The sequence below is a fragment of the Diospyros lotus genome, chromosome 7, assembly GCF_014633365.1.
Source record: "Diospyros lotus cultivar Yz01 chromosome 7, ASM1463336v1, whole genome shotgun sequence".
In the NCBI taxonomy this organism is placed as follows: domain Eukaryota; kingdom Viridiplantae; phylum Streptophyta; class Magnoliopsida; order Ericales; family Ebenaceae; genus Diospyros; species Diospyros lotus.
This window is the reverse complement of record NC_068344.1, coordinates 18,294,914-18,313,012: the sequence shown is the minus strand read 5'-3', so window position 1 is coordinate 18,313,012 and position 18,099 is coordinate 18,294,914. Positions and strand designations below refer to the sequence as shown.

Below are 18,099 nucleotides of genomic sequence, written 5' to 3'. Positions count from 1 at the left end.
ATTTTCAGCGACCGAATTTGGTTAGAGACATATATATATATATATTCTTCTTCTCCTTCTTTTCAGTCTTCACTCACTCTGCCTTCAGCCTTAATTTTTGAATCCAAAAATCGCCTCGCCTCAAACCTTTTTTTGCTGTTCTCATTCTCACGTTTGTTAGTTGTTGTTGTCATTTTTTGGCAATTGTTTATTGCTCAATGCTCGTGTTGCCGTAGATTCTAGCCTCGGTCCTCTTGGTGTCATTTTCTCTTGTTGTTGCTATCAATTTGGTTGATCGGTAGTCGGTGCTTGTGTACTCCCTTTTGCTGTCGTTGATTTGGTTGCTCAGTTCTCGGCTCGTTGATTTGGTTGTCGCCATTTGAATGCATTGTAAACTTTATGTTTATATTTATTTGAATGCATTGTGAAAGTTATATTTATATTTGTTTGAATGTATTATGAAATTTATAGTTATGTTTGTTTGAATGCAATGCATTATGAGATTTATATTTATATTTGTTTGAATTTATTATGAAAATAATCTATATTTACTTTTAAATTGAATAATCAGTTTTTATAATTTTTTATGTTAAAAATTATATTTATAAAGAAATCTTATATTTTTTTAATTTATATTTTATCTCATATTTTTATTTCTTATTTTTTTTTAAAAAATATCATTTTTCCTTTTCCGTTTTCCATCAAAAACAATTTAATTTCCGTTTTCATGTAATTTAGTATACAAGTATTGTTAGACTAAATTAAAACTAATATAAATATATAAAACTGCATCTCATTTTAAAAAAAATCTACTAATTGTTTTAATTATTCAAAAATTATATCAAATTTTCTCTTAAAATTAGATTTATATTAAGCCAATGCACTAAAAGTTTATAAGATTACACAGCACTCTTAGTATATTATTTGATTGAAAAAAGATTAATATAATCTGAAAAGTTGAACCTAATTTAATGAAAACCTTAGGTGATGAGTATAATGTATAACTAACTCTTATTGTTCGAATAATAATATTTGTTATTTGGTCTAAAATGGGTATAGGTGTAAATGCAACGGTGGAGTAAACTCTCTCTTATTCGGCTTGAAAAATCTGATCTGATATCGCCGTACTTCTTATTATTAATATCTTTGCCCGAGAGTTCCCCTTGTGGGTTGCAGGCTGTGGACTGTCTCTGGAATTGAAGTCGGAAGGAGCCATGGAAGGGGTAGCCTTCTCTACCACCACCTTCTTGAACACAACCCCAAATCCCTCTGTTAAGCTTCCAGAAACACCACTCCACATTTTCACTCTCTTCCCAGTAACCCTCAAGCTCAATCCCAAGAACAACAGCAACACTCGTTCCTATGCTTTCAACAGAGATAATCATCTCTTCGCCCTTTCTTCTTCTTCTTCTTCTTCTGTTGAATCTTTGTCAATAAGGAGAAATGCAACATCAACTGCATCCACGGCTTCCACTTTGACAACTTCATCGTCGGTTAAAAATCACCACTGGATGGTGGTGATGGAGCCTCCCCAGGAAGGGGTCAATTCGAAACCTGAAATCGTTGATTACTTCGTTAAAACCTTGCAGAATGTTTTGGGCAGGTGAGTATTTCTAATTTCTTGAAGAAATGCTTCCACATCTGTTTGAACTTTAGGAAGGGAAAGATAAATTATAGGAAAATTGGCATCTTCCTTGGGTTTTTGAAGGAAATTGGAACGCGAAATTTAGAGGAAAACAACTTTCTCTCTTTTGGATATTTGAAAGGAGGAAAGAAAATCAACCAAGCATAGTCCTAAATATTTTTATTTTAGGCCTGGTACGTATAAGTTCTTGAAAGTGTGTTTGCTGTGTGCCTGAATTCTTGTTTGAACAGTGAAAAAGATGCCCAGATGTCTATATATCATGCTTCTTCAGATACCCATTTTGGTTTCTGCTGTGATATTGATGAAGAAATTTCGCGTGAGCTAGCTGGTAAGTTTTAGTGTCTTGTTTATTTCTCTGCATGGCCTTTGGCTTCCTTTTGCATTTGTTAGTTGTCTGCCTTATTAAACACATAGAAGCGGCATCATTTAATTTGGAGATAAAGTTATGAGCCTTTTGTTTTCCTAACGTGTTTATGCAATATATATTGAAGAGTTATTGCAGTGTTAAGAGGCTATGACGTCAAATTTACTATTAGATGAACGTCACATGCTTACAGGTTTACCTGGAGTATTAGCTGTTAGGCCAGACCCCAATTATGGCGCCATGGAAAAAGACTATAGGAATTCGGAGGTCCAGTTAGGTTATCTCTCAAACACGTCAACTAGAAGTGCTCTATTATTTCCTGCGGGGAACACCAAGCTTTGGCTTGTAAGCGTGGACAAGCCGGCACTTGCAGTTGTCACAAAACCGCAGATAGTTGATTATTATACTCAAGTACTTTCTAAGGTGATGGGAAAGTAGGTATCAGTCTTAAGTTTCTTCTGTTCTGCTTCTTTTAATGCTGTCCTTACTATTGTTCTCAAGTTGGAATGAAAATCTCTACAGCGAGACAGATGCCCAGATGTGTATATATCATGTCTCCTGGCAATCCAACTTTGGATTTTGTTGTGAACTAGATGAGGAATGTGCACGAGAACTAGCTGGTTGGTATATGCTGTCCTGTAATCTTCAGACCCACCTTTTCAGTGCGCACCCTGGTGAAGTATTAATGTATCATTATGGTGCAGGTGTGCCTGGTGTATTATCCGTTCGGCCCATTGAAAATTTTGAGCATGCTAATGAGGATCGTGGAGGTTTGTCTGATTGTTTAACTTTGAAGGATGATTGGCACTTTTTTGCTTTTAGAATTATGATCCGAGTACAGTTTTGAGCTGTGCTACGTTTGTGGACTAGCAGGGAAATAAACTTCATTGTTGTACTTCGATCAATTCTTAAATGAGTTATTTTGCACCATAGCATAAGGCATCAAGTCATTTTGAAATGAGAAGCCCAAATGGATAAACCCCATAAAATCTCAATTAAAATGGTTGAATCCAGCACATTGCAAGAAACTCAATCGAAATGATCACCAGGACAAATGGATTTCTTTCTTTTCCTTTCCTCATTGTTTGTTGTAATGAAATTGCACAGAAGACCCAGAATTTGTGAATAAGTACCAGCATGCTGAGAGATCACTGAACAGCATATTCTCACCATTTATCTTTCTTTATTCATTAGAATCCTCAGATATGTTGGTATTGAACTCATATCTATAGTTGTGATAGTGGTTCAATAACCCAACTGTTTCTTTGGGAGAGTAATAAGTATAACATCCTGTTATCATTATGAGCCTGAAAAATAGAGGGGGGAGGGAATAGTAGAGGAAAAGGAAATAAAAAGCTACAAAAACTTATTGACGAGGAATTTTTCTTTATTGTAACACGTGCCCAATTATGTTGACAACATGGAAACTCATACTACCTTTGCTTTTCTCCCACTCCTAATGTTAGATCATCCGAACAACAACAATTGCAAGCCTTACATCCCACTAGGTGGGGCTAGCAACATGAATTCTAGCTTTTCAACCATCTCTATCTATGGCCATAACTTTTGTAAGCTATTATAATCATATCATGTTTAAGGATTTCCCAGCATGTTTTCCTTAGTCTCTCATAGGTGCCTAATTAGTCTTTTCCTCACTTACTGAGACCATCTTGATTCAGTTTCACCCTCCTAATCTTATCATGTACACTTTCACTTCTAATTCTATTTTTTTTTGTATGACCACAATTCGCTTTAACATCCTCATCTCAGTTACACTTGTATTTTGCACATAGTGGAATTAAGGTGGTACTTAATTCCTTAACATTCTAAGTGATAAAACAATGATGATCTGATAGCCATCCTATAAATCTTCCTTTTTAGCATTGAAAGATTTTATGACTGCATAAAGTCTTAGACGCACTTCTCCTCTTTAACCATATTGCCATGATTCTATGATTAACGTCCTCGAATATCTCCCCTTCTTTTTGAACAATTGCTTTGAGATATGTAAACTGATCTTTTATAGGAATAATTTGATGAGATTTTTTTTTTTTTTTTATGCCAGAGCAGAACAGTTTGCTAGCAAGTTAATATTCATTTGACTGTCATTTAGTCTGACATTTTCACTTTTCCAAACAGCATCTGAAGTAAAAAGGTTATTTGTTTCATTGAACCATTTCATTGTCCAGTAATATTTCATCTAGCTAACTATGGTTCAACTAGTCACAATGCATTGAATCAAGAGTCAACCATGACTTCAAAAACTTTTAATTGTAGAATAGTGCAACTAAACTCTGCTTCTCCTATACCTTTATGTGAGTCAAACAACCAGATTCATTCTCAGTTCTTCAATAAGAAATATCCAGTGGCAGCAGTATAGTTGAATTACGCATCTAAGAGCTGGAGATACTTTGCAGGATCAAGAGTCGAGAATAAAGGGCTGAAGATATGTTCTTGTCAAATTGATGCCTTAGCAATAACAAATTGTTGATATTAGGGCTTAGTTAAATCTCTGCTTTCTGTGCTTACCCCTGATTTCACTAACACTATTTTTGGAGTTAGGATTTGTGAAATAAATATTCTCATGTGCATGTTAAAATGCATATGCATAAACCTAGCCAAAAAAAAAAGAGCATATACATAAGTTATTTTCTTTTCTTATTGTTTTTGTTTCTATCGAAAAATCTAGTTCCAAAAGGAGGGAAAAAGTTTCAGTATTCCCTTTATTTAGCTGTTTGTATGACCTTGTGCCTTTTCTGGCATTTTGGTTATCTTATGTAGGCCTGTGTTTACAACAAATGCAAAACTGTTCGTTCTCTGTTTTAAGGCTATGTCCTCTGTGAAGGTGGGGAAAAAATAACTGGGTAGCTAACACCAAGTGGTTGGTTGGGAGGCTTGTGTCCTCACGGGGTTCTTATTTTTATTTTAAGTTTTGAAAAATTCTGTAATTAAAACATTTCAGTATCTACGGACATATCCCAACGTCAGATAGCGTTCGATTAATAGTCCATTCTTCTCAGTTATTTTTTTTACTTTATATATATATTTCCCCCCCCTTTTTTTTGGTTTGGGGGGGGGGGGGGGGGGGGGGGCTGTTCCTGCTATTTCTTGGAATACATGTTCTCATAATTGTTTGGTCCACATCTTTGTTTTCTTTAGTTGTAGTTATATAGGGGCAATTTTTGAAATATTTTCTGCTGACGTTCTAAGCTGCCATTCTGCAATATCTCCAGCCTTTGTAACAAAATCTTGTACTCCAGGTGAGAATTTGCCGCAGTTCAGCAACTCCCTGGACAGTTCAGCATCAAATGGAACAACGGACATAAAAACAAAGAAGCTATTTGTGACTGGTATGTGGCAGTGGCTATGCTCAATTAACCATTTGACTGTAACTCTTTTTGCTCAAGTGTGAAATGACTTCAAGTTTTGTTCCTTATACTCACCATGTAGTTGGCATCATACATCTCTGATTACTGATGCATTCAATTGATGATTCTAAATCTGATGGACAAATAATGTTGTAGGCTATATCAGTTCATCAAGATTCATTTCTTCTACTCATAGGATTTCATATTATATGTGACATAAATTTATGATTCTGTTGGTTAAGCTAGTGATGAAATGTTGTCACTTACCTCATCAGGGTTTAAGCATTCATTATTATCACCATCACAAGCCTTATCCATCATGTGAAACAACTACATATGTAACGGCCCCGCTCCTGGAGTCCCCACAACCAAGGTTTACCAAGGAAACCGAGAGAAAGCATTAAAAAGAATGAGTACAAGATAAAATTTGCTTAAAAACATCCAAACCATCACACAAAAATAACAAGGACCACAGCCATTCCCCATCCCAAATAACATAAATATCATTCTTTGCATCTCACTAGGCTTTCTCATATGACAATGGAAACCATAAGCCACTACTTACAACCTCATTTATTTAATACATACATGAGGGCTCAACTGCCCAAATCACTTAATGGAAGGACAACAAACATAAACTACCTTCCCTTACACCCAAACCATTCCCAAGACCTTTTACTCTGGAGAGCTTTGTACACATCTAACCCAACGGAACATGCCCCACTAGAATCACCCTTCACCTCAACCTTGCCTTTACTTGGAATGATATAAAACAAGAATAAGCCACAAGACCTAGCAAGTATAGTATGAAAGAACAAGGCATGAGAATATAGTCTGCAACGCTAAGTAGACTCATGGGATACCAAACCATCAATAACATGAAGCAACATGAACCATCAAATGATGGGAATACACTATCGTATGAGTCTATATCAAATGTAAAATATGATGACATGAGTCAACAATGAATGGAGACACCATAGCTCAAGTCAATAATGGGTATACTCATCGATGAGGAGCAATGCAACACAACCCCATTAACATCATTACATGTACCCATGCCATGCATCATTCCCATATGCACAATGAACGAGATTATGTTCACCAGCCATGCCTCGTCTTATTCTAGAACAAACATGAATACATGCATCTATGCCCACGCATCCATGTCACGCATAGCCACAACCCACACATGCATGTATGCTCATATGCCCACACCATACATAAGAATATAATCATACATATAGGTGCACACGCATGGCTCTTGGGGCCCAGTCACAGCTTGCTCAACCCAAGGCCCACGCATAACAAACCGAACAACAATATCATTTACCATTAACTTGTGGGCCACTGTCCACCCGCACTTCGATTTTATACCGAGCGAGCTTTATGAGATAAATTGTGGACCATTGTCCACCTGCGCTTCGGTTTCATACCGAGTGAGCTTTATGAGCCAAGGCCCCCACGGTCAGGTAAGTGCCTACCGGCTTGTTAGGATATCCTTTTCCCCACACACGGTACATGGTTGTCGTGCAAAATAATAGGTGCGCTAACCTTTATATACATGAATATCGTGCACACACCATTCATCACATTATGTGTAAATTGCACATGCTTACATATTATACAAGGGTCCATTTCCAACATATCTACACATCACATTATTTATAAAACATGCTCATGAAATGCCTTTCACACACAAACTTTCTTATAGCCCAACATCGACTCCTTTATCATGTCCATGCATGCACATTCAACCCCCAAAACATTTACTCGAGAAATGGAACCAAGATGGAAAGTGCTTAAGAAATAACTTGAATTCAATAATGGAAAGACACCAACATCGGTCGACAACCCTCTAAAAACGGTTGACAGTTCTCCTATTTTAGGCTAATCGGTTGATAACTCTCAAAGCATCTGTCGACTGACAGAACGCTTTTCAACTCACGACAGGGGATTTTCAACATCTTCACATGCAAGCCACACCAAAACCCTTGCATGTTCTACACCCTAACAAGAAATGCATCATTCTCAAGGAATTATAGGGTGGGACAAACCCTTTTTTAGGATCCAAGAGGCTTCAACAAGAATTGTCAAGAATGAAGGGAGATTTACAGAGTTTTCTACATAGACATTTTTCAAGACTCTTCTCCAAAAATAGGGAGTTTTCATGAATAAGCCACCAAGATCTCATGATTCAGGGTTCTAAAACTAAGAGGAGAATTAAAACTTGGCTCCACGAAGAATAAGGAGGATAGAGATCTTGCCATGGAGAATCAACCCAAGTACATGAAACTTGTTCCTGAATAGAAAAGCAGAGGAAGGAGAACCAACAAGAGCAAAAATAACTTGCATATGAAAGAGATGAACAAGAGGGACTTGCTTCTTCAATGAAAAGAAGGAATAAGAACTTGCCTAATTATGCTTCACCCTTGATCTAAGCTGCTTCTACAAGGATCCTATCTTCACCAACCTAGAAGAAACCACCCAAGGGAAGGAAGAAGATGACGGAAGATCAACCACCACTCTCCAAAATTCCTTCTTGAAGCATCGTTGACCAAGGAAGAAAGAGAGAAGAAGAAAAGGAAAAGAGGAGAAAAACCCACCACCTCATGAGGCTCTTTCCTTTTACCAACTTCCACAAGCTTCTCCCCCGATCCCTCTTAAATTTATCCTTTGGATGGATTGGAAAATCGTGCCCTGGCGGAAAAATGGTCGACAGCCCGAAGGCATTTGTCGACAGCCAGAGGCTAGGCTACACAATCAGTTGACAGATTCAACACAATTGGTCGACAGTTATCTCATCTTTCCCCTTTGAACGGTCAACAAACTACATGGAACAGACAATCAACAGAAGCCAAATCTTCTCAAACATCCTCAAACCACTTCAAACGGTTGACAGCTTTAACACCATTTGTCGACTGACAGTGTCCATTACATTAATTGGTTGACAACCTTGCTCTATCTGTCGACTGCTAGCAATCATTCCTTCTTTGACTTTGATTACTCAACGTCACATACCCACATAATTTCCTTTGCTTGGCTTTTCTGTATTTCACTTCACCTTTGACTTTGAACTTCCAACACCAAATTTAGCTATTTTGACCATCAATATCACATGTGATCCTCCACTTAGCCCACATACTGCTAGTAAGCCATAATTAACTTAATATAGAATTAATCGACTCATTCCTTTCCATTTATTCTTTCCCCAAAATATCGGGTCGTTACAACATAAATTTTAGCACTCTGGTCAACTCTATCAGTAGTCATGAGGTAATTATATCTCACGCTGATTTTTCTCCAAGTTTCTTTAATTTTCCTCTATTTTGACCAACATGTATTCCATATATTTATTTCTTTTTGTAAGTTCATATATTTGTTTTTGACATGCTCAACTTGAAGTCTTTGAATTCTAAATTCTTGTTCCATAATCCGGGTTTAGTCTTCACGCCTTCCCTTGTCTCAACCATGATTGTCGTTTGCAAATAACATACACTAAAACACTTATTCTTGGATGTGATTTTTGAGTACATCCATCGCAAAAGTTAAGAGGTAAGGGCTCGGTGCAGATTTTTGATATAATAATGCAATTGTAATTGCAAAAATCTCAATACCTCCAATGCTAAATTTTTTTGAACTATTTGAGCATTCTTTTTGTGAATCTTTATCTCATACTTAATTTAGTAGCACCTGGTACTGCATTTTGAATCTGCTTTATTGGTATGCTATTCTTCTCCTCCCCAACCAGGTCTATCATTTTACACATCGGAGAAGACTTTGCGCGCAGCCTTTGAGGGATTCGGTGAGGTTGTTGAAGGTATCTCCACTTGTCTCCACTGGATCACAGAAGAGATTACGTAGAATGCCATGCTTTGATTTGTGCTACTTTTCATGACAGTTAAAATTATAATGGACAAAATTTCAAAAAGGTCCAAAGGCTATGGCTTTGTTGAGTACACGACTGAGGCGGCCGCAGGTGTAGCCCTCAAAGAGATGAACGGCAAGGTAGACACAACAACGAGTCTTTTATCTCACTTGAGCTATATACATACAATTTAGAGCTTTAGCACGAATTCTCAACCTGTTCCTTGCAGATCATCAATGGCTGGATGATAACTGTTGATGTTGCCAAGAGTAAGCCACCAAACTACAGTAGGAGCCGGGCCAGACCAGCTGTCTGATGAGAGTTGCAGCACTGTCAAAAGCCCTCCCTACCAAGAAATTCACGTAGCACAAGGACAGTTATTATTCTCAGGTTTGCTTGTTGCAGCATGCTAGTACTTGTCTTGTGAAACGTCAGTGGCAGTTCTTGGAATGTCATATCTTTGGTGTGTCACAATTTATCAAAGTAATTTTATTAATAGACAATTATTTTTCATGTCCTCTCCAAGAGAGCCGAGAATATAACTTTTCTAAATTAATTCAATTTTTTTTAACCAAATTGCCCTTTCAGATTTGTTTGCTGAAAATAATAAGACAATAAACTCCAACCCCTTTTTCTCCAAAAATATGAAATCCTATTTTAAACAGTATATGTGCATTTAGAGTTATATGTAACAAATGTATGATCAAAATTAAGAGACACAAAATTATGTAAATGTCAATATATATATATATATATACACACACACACCATTACGTTTGCAATGGCAACTTTATGTGTATTTATGTTTTCAGGACCAATCTTACATATTCAAGATCAATTTTGGACTATCAATATTTAGTAAGTGTATTATGTACATCAAATTTTAATTTTAAGTGGGTGCTCTTGAAATTTTTAACTGTTTTTCTTAAAAGTATTTAAAATAGTGGTGAGGAGATATTTCACTAAGAGCAAATTTACTCTACTACCTTCGGAGACTACTAGCTTGGTATTGTCACGTGTCTATCTCAGGAAGCACCACGTGTCCTTCGGATTTCCATCCTAGATTTGATTTGAACGAGAGAGATTCGGCCAATCGAGATTTTTTTTAATGTCATCTTTCAGAGGTCATCTTATCTCTTTGGAGGGAGCTTTACTCCATTTATAAATGGAGGTCAACTTCTGTAGGTATGAGTATCTGATTACTGAGTGACTTTCTATTTTGGGTATCTTCTTCTACTCACTTGAGCATTGGAGTCCTGCTGGGGGATTAAAGCTCCGCCCTTGCAAGTACTTGGTTCGAGGCAGATCTTGGTGATCGGTCCAGTATCATCATTTGGCGCCCATCGTGTGGCCGATTGCTCTATCTGCTCTTGTTCGTCGAGTACCTCGGACGAGCTCAAGTTGCCCCCCCTGTTATGGCGACGAGAAGAAACCCATCTTGAGTTGCTAATACCCAATCCGTTTCAGATCAGAGTCAAAACCACCCTCCCGGGAGCGGCCCCGTAGGAGGTCATCCCTCGAATCCCTCGCCATCATAGTATCGTGTGGCCTAGTTAGAGGGATAGGTCCAACGTTTGACGGAATTGCTCAATACCTTTTTGACTCAACAACAACCTCTAGAGGTGAGACAAGGGGAGCACTCCAACCATGACAGTCGGCACCAGGGGGACCGCCACTCTAGTCATATAGAATTCCAAGGTGGCGGATCCCCCCGCGCTGGGAAGGAGTCCTATCGGGACGAGAGACGGAGTGGACCCTCCAGGCATGGCGAGTATGGGAGTCTGAGCTTAGAGGAAGAGGAGTCCTCTAGTCCCAATTATGCCCGGACCCGAGGGGCTCAACGAGAAAGGAGTTTGTGGCATTTGGAAAGGGAGGTTGCAGAGTTGAGACGGAGGGAGGAAGAGCCACATACATTGTTTTTAATCAGCCATTAAGTCGGGAGATCATAGTAATTATTCTATCCGAGCGCCTTCGAATCCCAGCCATTAAGGCATATGGAGGCACAACCGATCCTGCTGACCACTTGAATGAATCCCAGCCAAGGTTGTTAAAATCGGAATTTTAAGTGGGATCGACAAAGAGTCTATAAAATCGTATCGTAAAATCGAATCGTAAAATCGTAAGATTTTAGAGATAATTAAAAATATCCTTTAATTTTTGTAAATATATGTGTATAATAACATAATTTTGTAGAAAATAAATTAATATCATTTAATAACCTGATTTTTCCTTATTATAATTCAAAAGATGATACTTTTAAAATATAGCTCAAAAACTAACAGGTTGGTATAGACAATTTGGAGGCAAAATATAGGTAATTTAGAGGTAAAATATAGCTTAAAATTCTTTAGAGGATGCTTCCAACGTCTTCCATTAGATTTAGATTGCAATTTTTTCTTGATTTAACATTGATTAAATCAAGTAATATCCCGATTTGGAGTTGGGTGATCCATTAATTAATTATTTGTTTGTCTTGATTTACTTATGCAATCACTGTTAAATCAAGTAAAAATTATAATTTAAATCAAGTAAATTGGAACTTATGCATTAATTAGATGCTATGTGACATTGAAACTTATGCAATCAATGTTAAATCAAGTTCCAATTTGAAGTGTAAAATCATAAAATTGTACATGTAAAATCGAGATTTTATAGGATTTTATCTTAAATTAGATTTTACATGGGACTTGAATCGTTTGGGGGTCTTCGAACCGTAAAATCGTACGCGTAAAATCGGGATTTTAACAGCAATGATCCCAACCATTAAGGCATATGGAGGCACAACCGATTCTGTTGACCACTTGAATCTCTTCGCCTCTCACATGATGGTCTAGGCGGCACCTGATGCTATGTGATGTAGAGTCTTCCCAGCTACTTTGGAAGGACATGCACGGGCCTGGTATTCAAGTTTGGCACACTGGTTGATTGCTAACTTCGGACAGCTTTGGAACAAGTTCTTGGCTTATTTCGCTACCCTCCGAAGGCACCGAAGGTCAACTATGACCCTGGTGAATCTCAAGTAGAACTAAGGGGAGTCATTAACAGATTTTGTGGCCAGATTTAATATGAAGTCATTGAGCATTGAGAATTTTGATCAGAGTATTATTATGGTGGCTTTTCAGAATGCCTTGAGGGCTGACCCTTTTACCCAGTCACTGGCTAAGAGGCCTTCCCAGATGTTCACAGAGATCCTGAGCCGAGCCATCAAGCACATTAATGCCAAGGAGGTAATGCGGGCCAAGAGAATTGAGTACACGGATATGAAAGAGAAGAAAAGTCAGAATAGGGAGCAAAAGCCTGAAGATAAACCGTGCCAACGGAGGGAAAGGTCGGGCCCCCGATGGAGTCCGGTCAGGTTCACCTTGTTTAATACCTCTCGGGCTGAGATCTTGGCTACAATTGAGAATAAGGATTACTTGAAAAAATCGAGACCTATGAAGGCCCCGGCTAACAAAAGGAGTAAAGACAAGTATTGCCGATTCCATCTACATCATGGACATGATACGGAGGAGTGCCATTAGCTGAAGGAAGAGATTCAGGAGCTTATCAATCGGGGTTTCCTGAGGAGGTTCGTAGTTAAGGATACTGAGCCACAAAGGGGCGAACGTCGGATATCAAGGAGCCCCCATCATAGACGTGGTAGATCCCAAGAAAGGCGTAGGACCAGAACCCCGCCTAGGAGAGAGAGTCGCCAAGGGGTGGGGAGTCCCCCACAACATTTAATTTTTCACACTCTAGCGGCTTGGGCAGTGCCAGGCAAGGAGTCAGGGGAAAGTTCTGATCTGCATCGAAACATGGGACTCGAGGGCTCGATTAGGGGATGTTATCTCCTTTACGGACGATGACTTACCCAGGTATCCGGTTTCTAATGATCCATTGGTCATCACAGCAAAATTGGAAAAATGAGAGTTTCGGCGGAACCTTGTGGACCTAGGGAGCTCCTTTGAGGTTTTATATTGACAGGCCTTCTTGGGCATGGGATACAAGATAGAACAGTTGAAGCCAGCTCAGGTCCCTTTGATTGGATTCGACGGGGAAATGGTATATGCGGACTGTATGTTCCAGCTCTCGTTAACTCTTGGAAAGGGTTCTCGGTCTTCCCATGTCATGTTAGACATTTTGGTAGTAGAGGTCCCCTCAGCCTACAATATGATCATGGGGAGATTGGGACTAAATGCTCTACGGGCCGTGCAGAGTACTTACCATATAGTGCTTAAGTTCCCTACTGTTGCGGGGGTTGGAGAAGTCAGAGGAGACCTAAGGTTTGCCCGGGAGTGCTACATGGCATCCATCAATGCAGCTAGGGGTATCGTGCAGGAGCGGTTAGAACCCCAGGAAGATTCATGACGGGGACATGGCCCCAATGTGAGGGAGGTCGGAATTTCCCCTCCCGCCATTGTCAGTTTTTTGTTGGAGGGTCCAGAGGACTCGAAGACTGTTGAGCTGGTGGATGAGCTCGTAGAAGAACCATTGGACTTAGACCGACTCGATGGATGCGTGAGGGTGAGTGCCCAATTGAAAGACCCTATTCGGACCCGGATTGTATCCCTTCTTCACCAATATACAGATATTTTCGCATGGTTGGTCCATGACATTCCTGGCATAGACCTAGAAGTGATGACGTATCGTTTGGGAGTGAAGCTGTGGTACCAACCTGTCATACAGAAGAAGAGAAATTTTGCCCCAGATAGGGCAAGGGCTGTAACACCCCAATTCTCGGGAGCGTTAACGTAACGTAAGATTCCGGGGATAAATTTTTTTTCAAACAAAAATCCAACACAAAAACCATTCCCCGAAGATCCCGTTACACCTTCTCAGTATATCAACTATGAACCATTAATAAACCAAGACAGGTTCACCAACACAAATGCGGAAGCTAGATCGAAACCTCAACAGGTCATAACCAAAACCACTTTATTTATATATAAAGTTGCACCAACGTTTACATGACGTTTTCATAAGTAAATAACATAACTGAAAAGACATAATGTAAACTATCCGCTAATCGCCGTCACTCCTCGACGATTCCTTTCCCTTTTGCACTGCTGCCTTCACCTGGAACGTTTGAATATTCCAGGGACAAAGTCCAAATTAGATGATGAATCATCTAAGTGAGAGTTCAAAACACATTTTTCATGAATAATGCAAGACATGAAATAAACCAATATACCCGGTAAGCCCTAGCTCAAGAGAATTCCCACGCGCTTAACCCTACCATGGGGAAAGAGCAATCTCTCTAAAAGCTATGCCACCACACCGACTCGACGACACGACGACGCGACGCGATTCTAGCTTAAATGGGGCTGCCAACGCATCTCACCAGAATACGTTCCCACCTTAAGCATCCAGGAACCACCATACAATCCCAACTCCAAAATTTCACATGGACCACCTAGTCGTCCTAGTGCAACTTCCCTGGCCAAACGGCCTGGCACGGAAATCAAGGCGGCTATCCTGACATGCACACCCAGCATCAGATACCCCTATTATTCCGTCACGCCCTTGGAGAATTACGGCTACACTATCCAGACAACATCCTAGGCTGACATCCCACATGAACAACACAGTATGGATCACCTAGTCGTCCTAGTGCAACCTCCCTGACCAAACGGTCTGGCACGGAATCCAAGACGGCTATCCTGACATGCACACTAGCATCAGATACCCCTATTATTCCGTCACGCCCTTGGAGAATTATGGCTACACTATCCAGACAACATCCGAGGCTGACATTCCATACGTACACATAAAACTCAAGACAATGCCACAATTCACAATTCAATGCATCGTATAAACAACATTTATAAAATGCAATGCACAGTTCAAAACGTTTAGGGACAAACCTCCCTCATAAATCCAACCGTCACCGGTTACCATTTTAATGCACAAAACCATTTTGCATGAAATCACCATATGTTCAGATAGAACAGGCACAATAAATCAAGTTTTGGAGGAGAACCACTCATAAGAAAGCCAAATTTTGGTAGCGAACAACTCACCTTGAACGAAACTCAGAACACCTCGAATCTTGTGCCCAACCTCAATTTTCGTGCAACTCCTCAAGTCTTTTAACCAAACCACCTCCTTACAGGTCCTCACGCGCTGCCTAAGTGCTCTACGCTTGTGATGCCTCGCGTATGCTTTAAAAACCCTCTATCCACTAAACCCGAAGCACTCTCGTCTAGCACAAATGTATCACAACTTCGAATGAGAGAATCCTTAGCCTTGAGCCCCTATTTATATGTTTAGGAAACTTAGTCACCAAGAAATATATATTCTGCAATCATTTCAAATCTTTCAAAATCTTTTCCAATCATTCCAAATCTTCTAATATTTTCTATAATCATTCCAAATCTTTTGATATCTTTTGCAAATCATTCCAAAATCTTCTAAGATTCTCTACAATCATTGTAAATCTTCTATAATCATTCCAAATCTTCTAATATCTTTTATATATTCATTCCAAAATCTTGTAAGATCTTCTGCAATCATTGCTATCCAAATCAAATCTTTTCTTATCGAATCAAATCTTATACAAATCTTATCCTTAAAGTCATCATGAGCCTTCATCTTATCTCTAACGTCATCATGAGACTTCATCCTTATCTCTAAAGTCATTTATGAAGCTTTTTTCCTGAATCTCCCAAATGCCCCTAGTAAAAAGATTTCAAGAATTACACTTTGGCCCGAACTTTTGGATAATTGCACTTAGACCCTTTTCAACATGGTCCCCGGGCTAATTTTTAATTGCATTTTAGTCCCTGAAAAATGGACTAATTGCGCTAATGCCCCTAATTTTTCGGTAAATTACACTTTTACCCCCAACCTCAAAATTACGATTTTGCCCTCGGCTCAAAAACTGAACTTCTCTTTAAAGACCTTTATAACCCTTTGAAATATCCCAAAACACTCTCTTTAAAATTCCGAAAAAATATCGTTTCGATCTCCCTCCGTCAATTTCGAAAAAACTGTACTTAGGCCTGAATCTTCGTTTTAGCTACAAACCCTTTTGTTTCTTCCAAAAACTACTGAAGGGTTACTCTATATGCCAAACATGAACTTCCTTGGGGTTCCATTGACTTCCCGGATGCCCCGTACGATAATTCGGTATTTCAGCCTAAATCACAATTGCCTTTTTTTTTAGCTGTACCGGGAACCGGTCCCGATCCAACTTCTTTTGATGCCTAAAATCATAACTCGTATTACTTGTCGATACTATACCATTTTCCTTGGCTATCTAGGGTCCAGGGTATTCCCTCTGACTAATTCGATCGTCCAAAGTTGCGTTAGTGTACCCTATAGTCTTATTTTCCACAAAGTCCATTTATGCCCTTCATCAAATATTATTTATGACCTCAAATCATTCTCGGGTATTACAAGGGCTATAGAGGCTAAGGTGGAAAAACTGATGGCAGCACGATATATTCGGGAGGTCGATTATCCAGAATGGCTCGCCAATATGGTTTTGGTCCCCAAGGAAGAAGGTAAGTGGAGGTTATGTATTGATTTCATTGACCTTAACAAGGTCTGTCCAAAAGATAGTTTCCCACTTCCCTGGATCGATGCCCTAATTGATGGCACGGCCGGATGCCACCTCATGAGTTTTCTAGATGCTTTTCAGGGATATCATCAGATCCTATTGCATAAAGAGGATCAGGAGAAGACAACATTCATTACGGATCGGGGCACCTATTGCTATACTGTTATGCCTTTTGGCTTGAAGAATGCAGGGGCTACATACCAACGGCTTGTAAATAGGCTCTTTTAGGACCAACTAGGTCGCAACATGGAGGCTTACGTGGATGATATGCTAGTAAAGAGGCTGTTGGCAGAGAAGCATCCAACAGATCTGGAAGAGTGTTTCAAAACATTGCGCAGGTTCCAATTGAAGCTTAATCTCTCTAAGTGCGCTTTTGGTGTCTCTGTAGGGAAGTTCCTCAGGTATATCGTGCATCATCGTGGGATCGAGGTGAATCACGAGAAGATTAAAGCGATATTAGAAATGTCGACCCCAAGAAGCATTAAGGAGGTCTAGCAGCTCACGGGAAGGATAACGACTCTACAGAGATTTTTCCAAGGTTTTAATCCCCCGGGAGGACTCCGACGCTCAAGTCATGGAAGAAGATACCCGAAATGGAAAGTCACTCAGTTGTCAGATGCCCATACCTGTAGAAGTTGACCTCCATTTATAGATGGCGTAAAACTCCTTCCAAAGAGATAAGATGGCCTCTGAAAGAGGACGTTGGAGAAAATCTCGGTTGACCGGGTCTCTCTCATTCAAATCAAATCTGGGATGGAGATCCTGGAGATCCGGATGACACGTGATGCTTCTTGAGATAGACACGTGGCGATACCAGGCTAGTAGTCTTCGAGAGTAGTAGAGTAAATTTGTCTTTAGAGTGAAATATCTCCTCACCACTTAACCCCCCAACTCCTTGAGTTGTGCAGGTGAGGAGCTCGGGCAATTGAAGGAGTAGTCATCCAAGTTTTCCTACTCTCCTGCAAAAAAGAGTTTTGCAAAAAATAAGATTAATTATCTCAATTATTGGGCTCGCTTCCCAACTCAATGTCCCCTCACACTTCTCATGGCTCTCAAAGAACTCTATAAAAGGGGATGGACATGGTCCCCTCCTTCTAAGTATTATTGGAGTAGAGTAAAAGGTAAGAGGCTTCTCCCTCCTATTTTTTTTTTTTGTTGTGTGGCCGAGACTAGTGGTCTTGGCCTTGCTGGCGGAGGCCGCGTGCCTCGGTCTAGTGCAGTGGTCGATGGGGGTTCAGTTGACTTTTTTTTTTTTAGATCTCTTGACCCCCGCCTCTAATTGGTTTTTCTTAGCTGGTATTTTCGTGTAGGCTTCTCACGGGGTACGAAAGACTC

At 39.6% G+C, this 18,099-nt stretch overlaps 1 protein-coding gene across 1 annotated transcript; it reads left to right on the top strand.

The window, feature by feature from the left end:
- The first annotated feature begins 1,105 nt into the window (after window positions 1–1,105).
- LOC127806911 (organelle RRM domain-containing protein 1, chloroplastic) lies at window positions 1,106–9,742 on the top strand. The gene is made up of 9 exons (XM_052344504.1): window positions 1,106–1,582; window positions 1,855–1,952; window positions 2,182–2,422; window positions 2,511–2,608; window positions 2,693–2,758; window positions 5,249–5,338; window positions 9,108–9,176; window positions 9,258–9,364; window positions 9,454–9,742. Exons 1-9 carry the CDS (start codon window positions 1,194–1,196, stop codon window positions 9,538–9,540), a joined length of 1,245 nt encoding a protein of 414 aa, XP_052200464.1. The 5' UTR covers window positions 1,106–1,193; the 3' UTR covers window positions 9,541–9,742.
- Window positions 9,743–18,099: the final 8,357 nt, after the last annotated feature.

Coding starts and splice junctions, on each gene's coding strand:
- LOC127806911 (XM_052344504.1), top strand. CDS start 1,194: ATGGAAGGGGTAGCCTTCTCTACCACCACCTTCTTGAACACAACCCCA. Junction 1,953..2,181: donor AATTTCGCGTGAGCTAGCTG/GTAAGTTTTAGT, acceptor ACATGCTTACAG/GTTTACCTGGAGTATTAGCT. Junction 2,759..5,248: donor TGCTAATGAGGATCGTGGAG/GTTTGTCTGATT, acceptor CTTGTACTCCAG/GTGAGAATTTGCCGCAGTTC.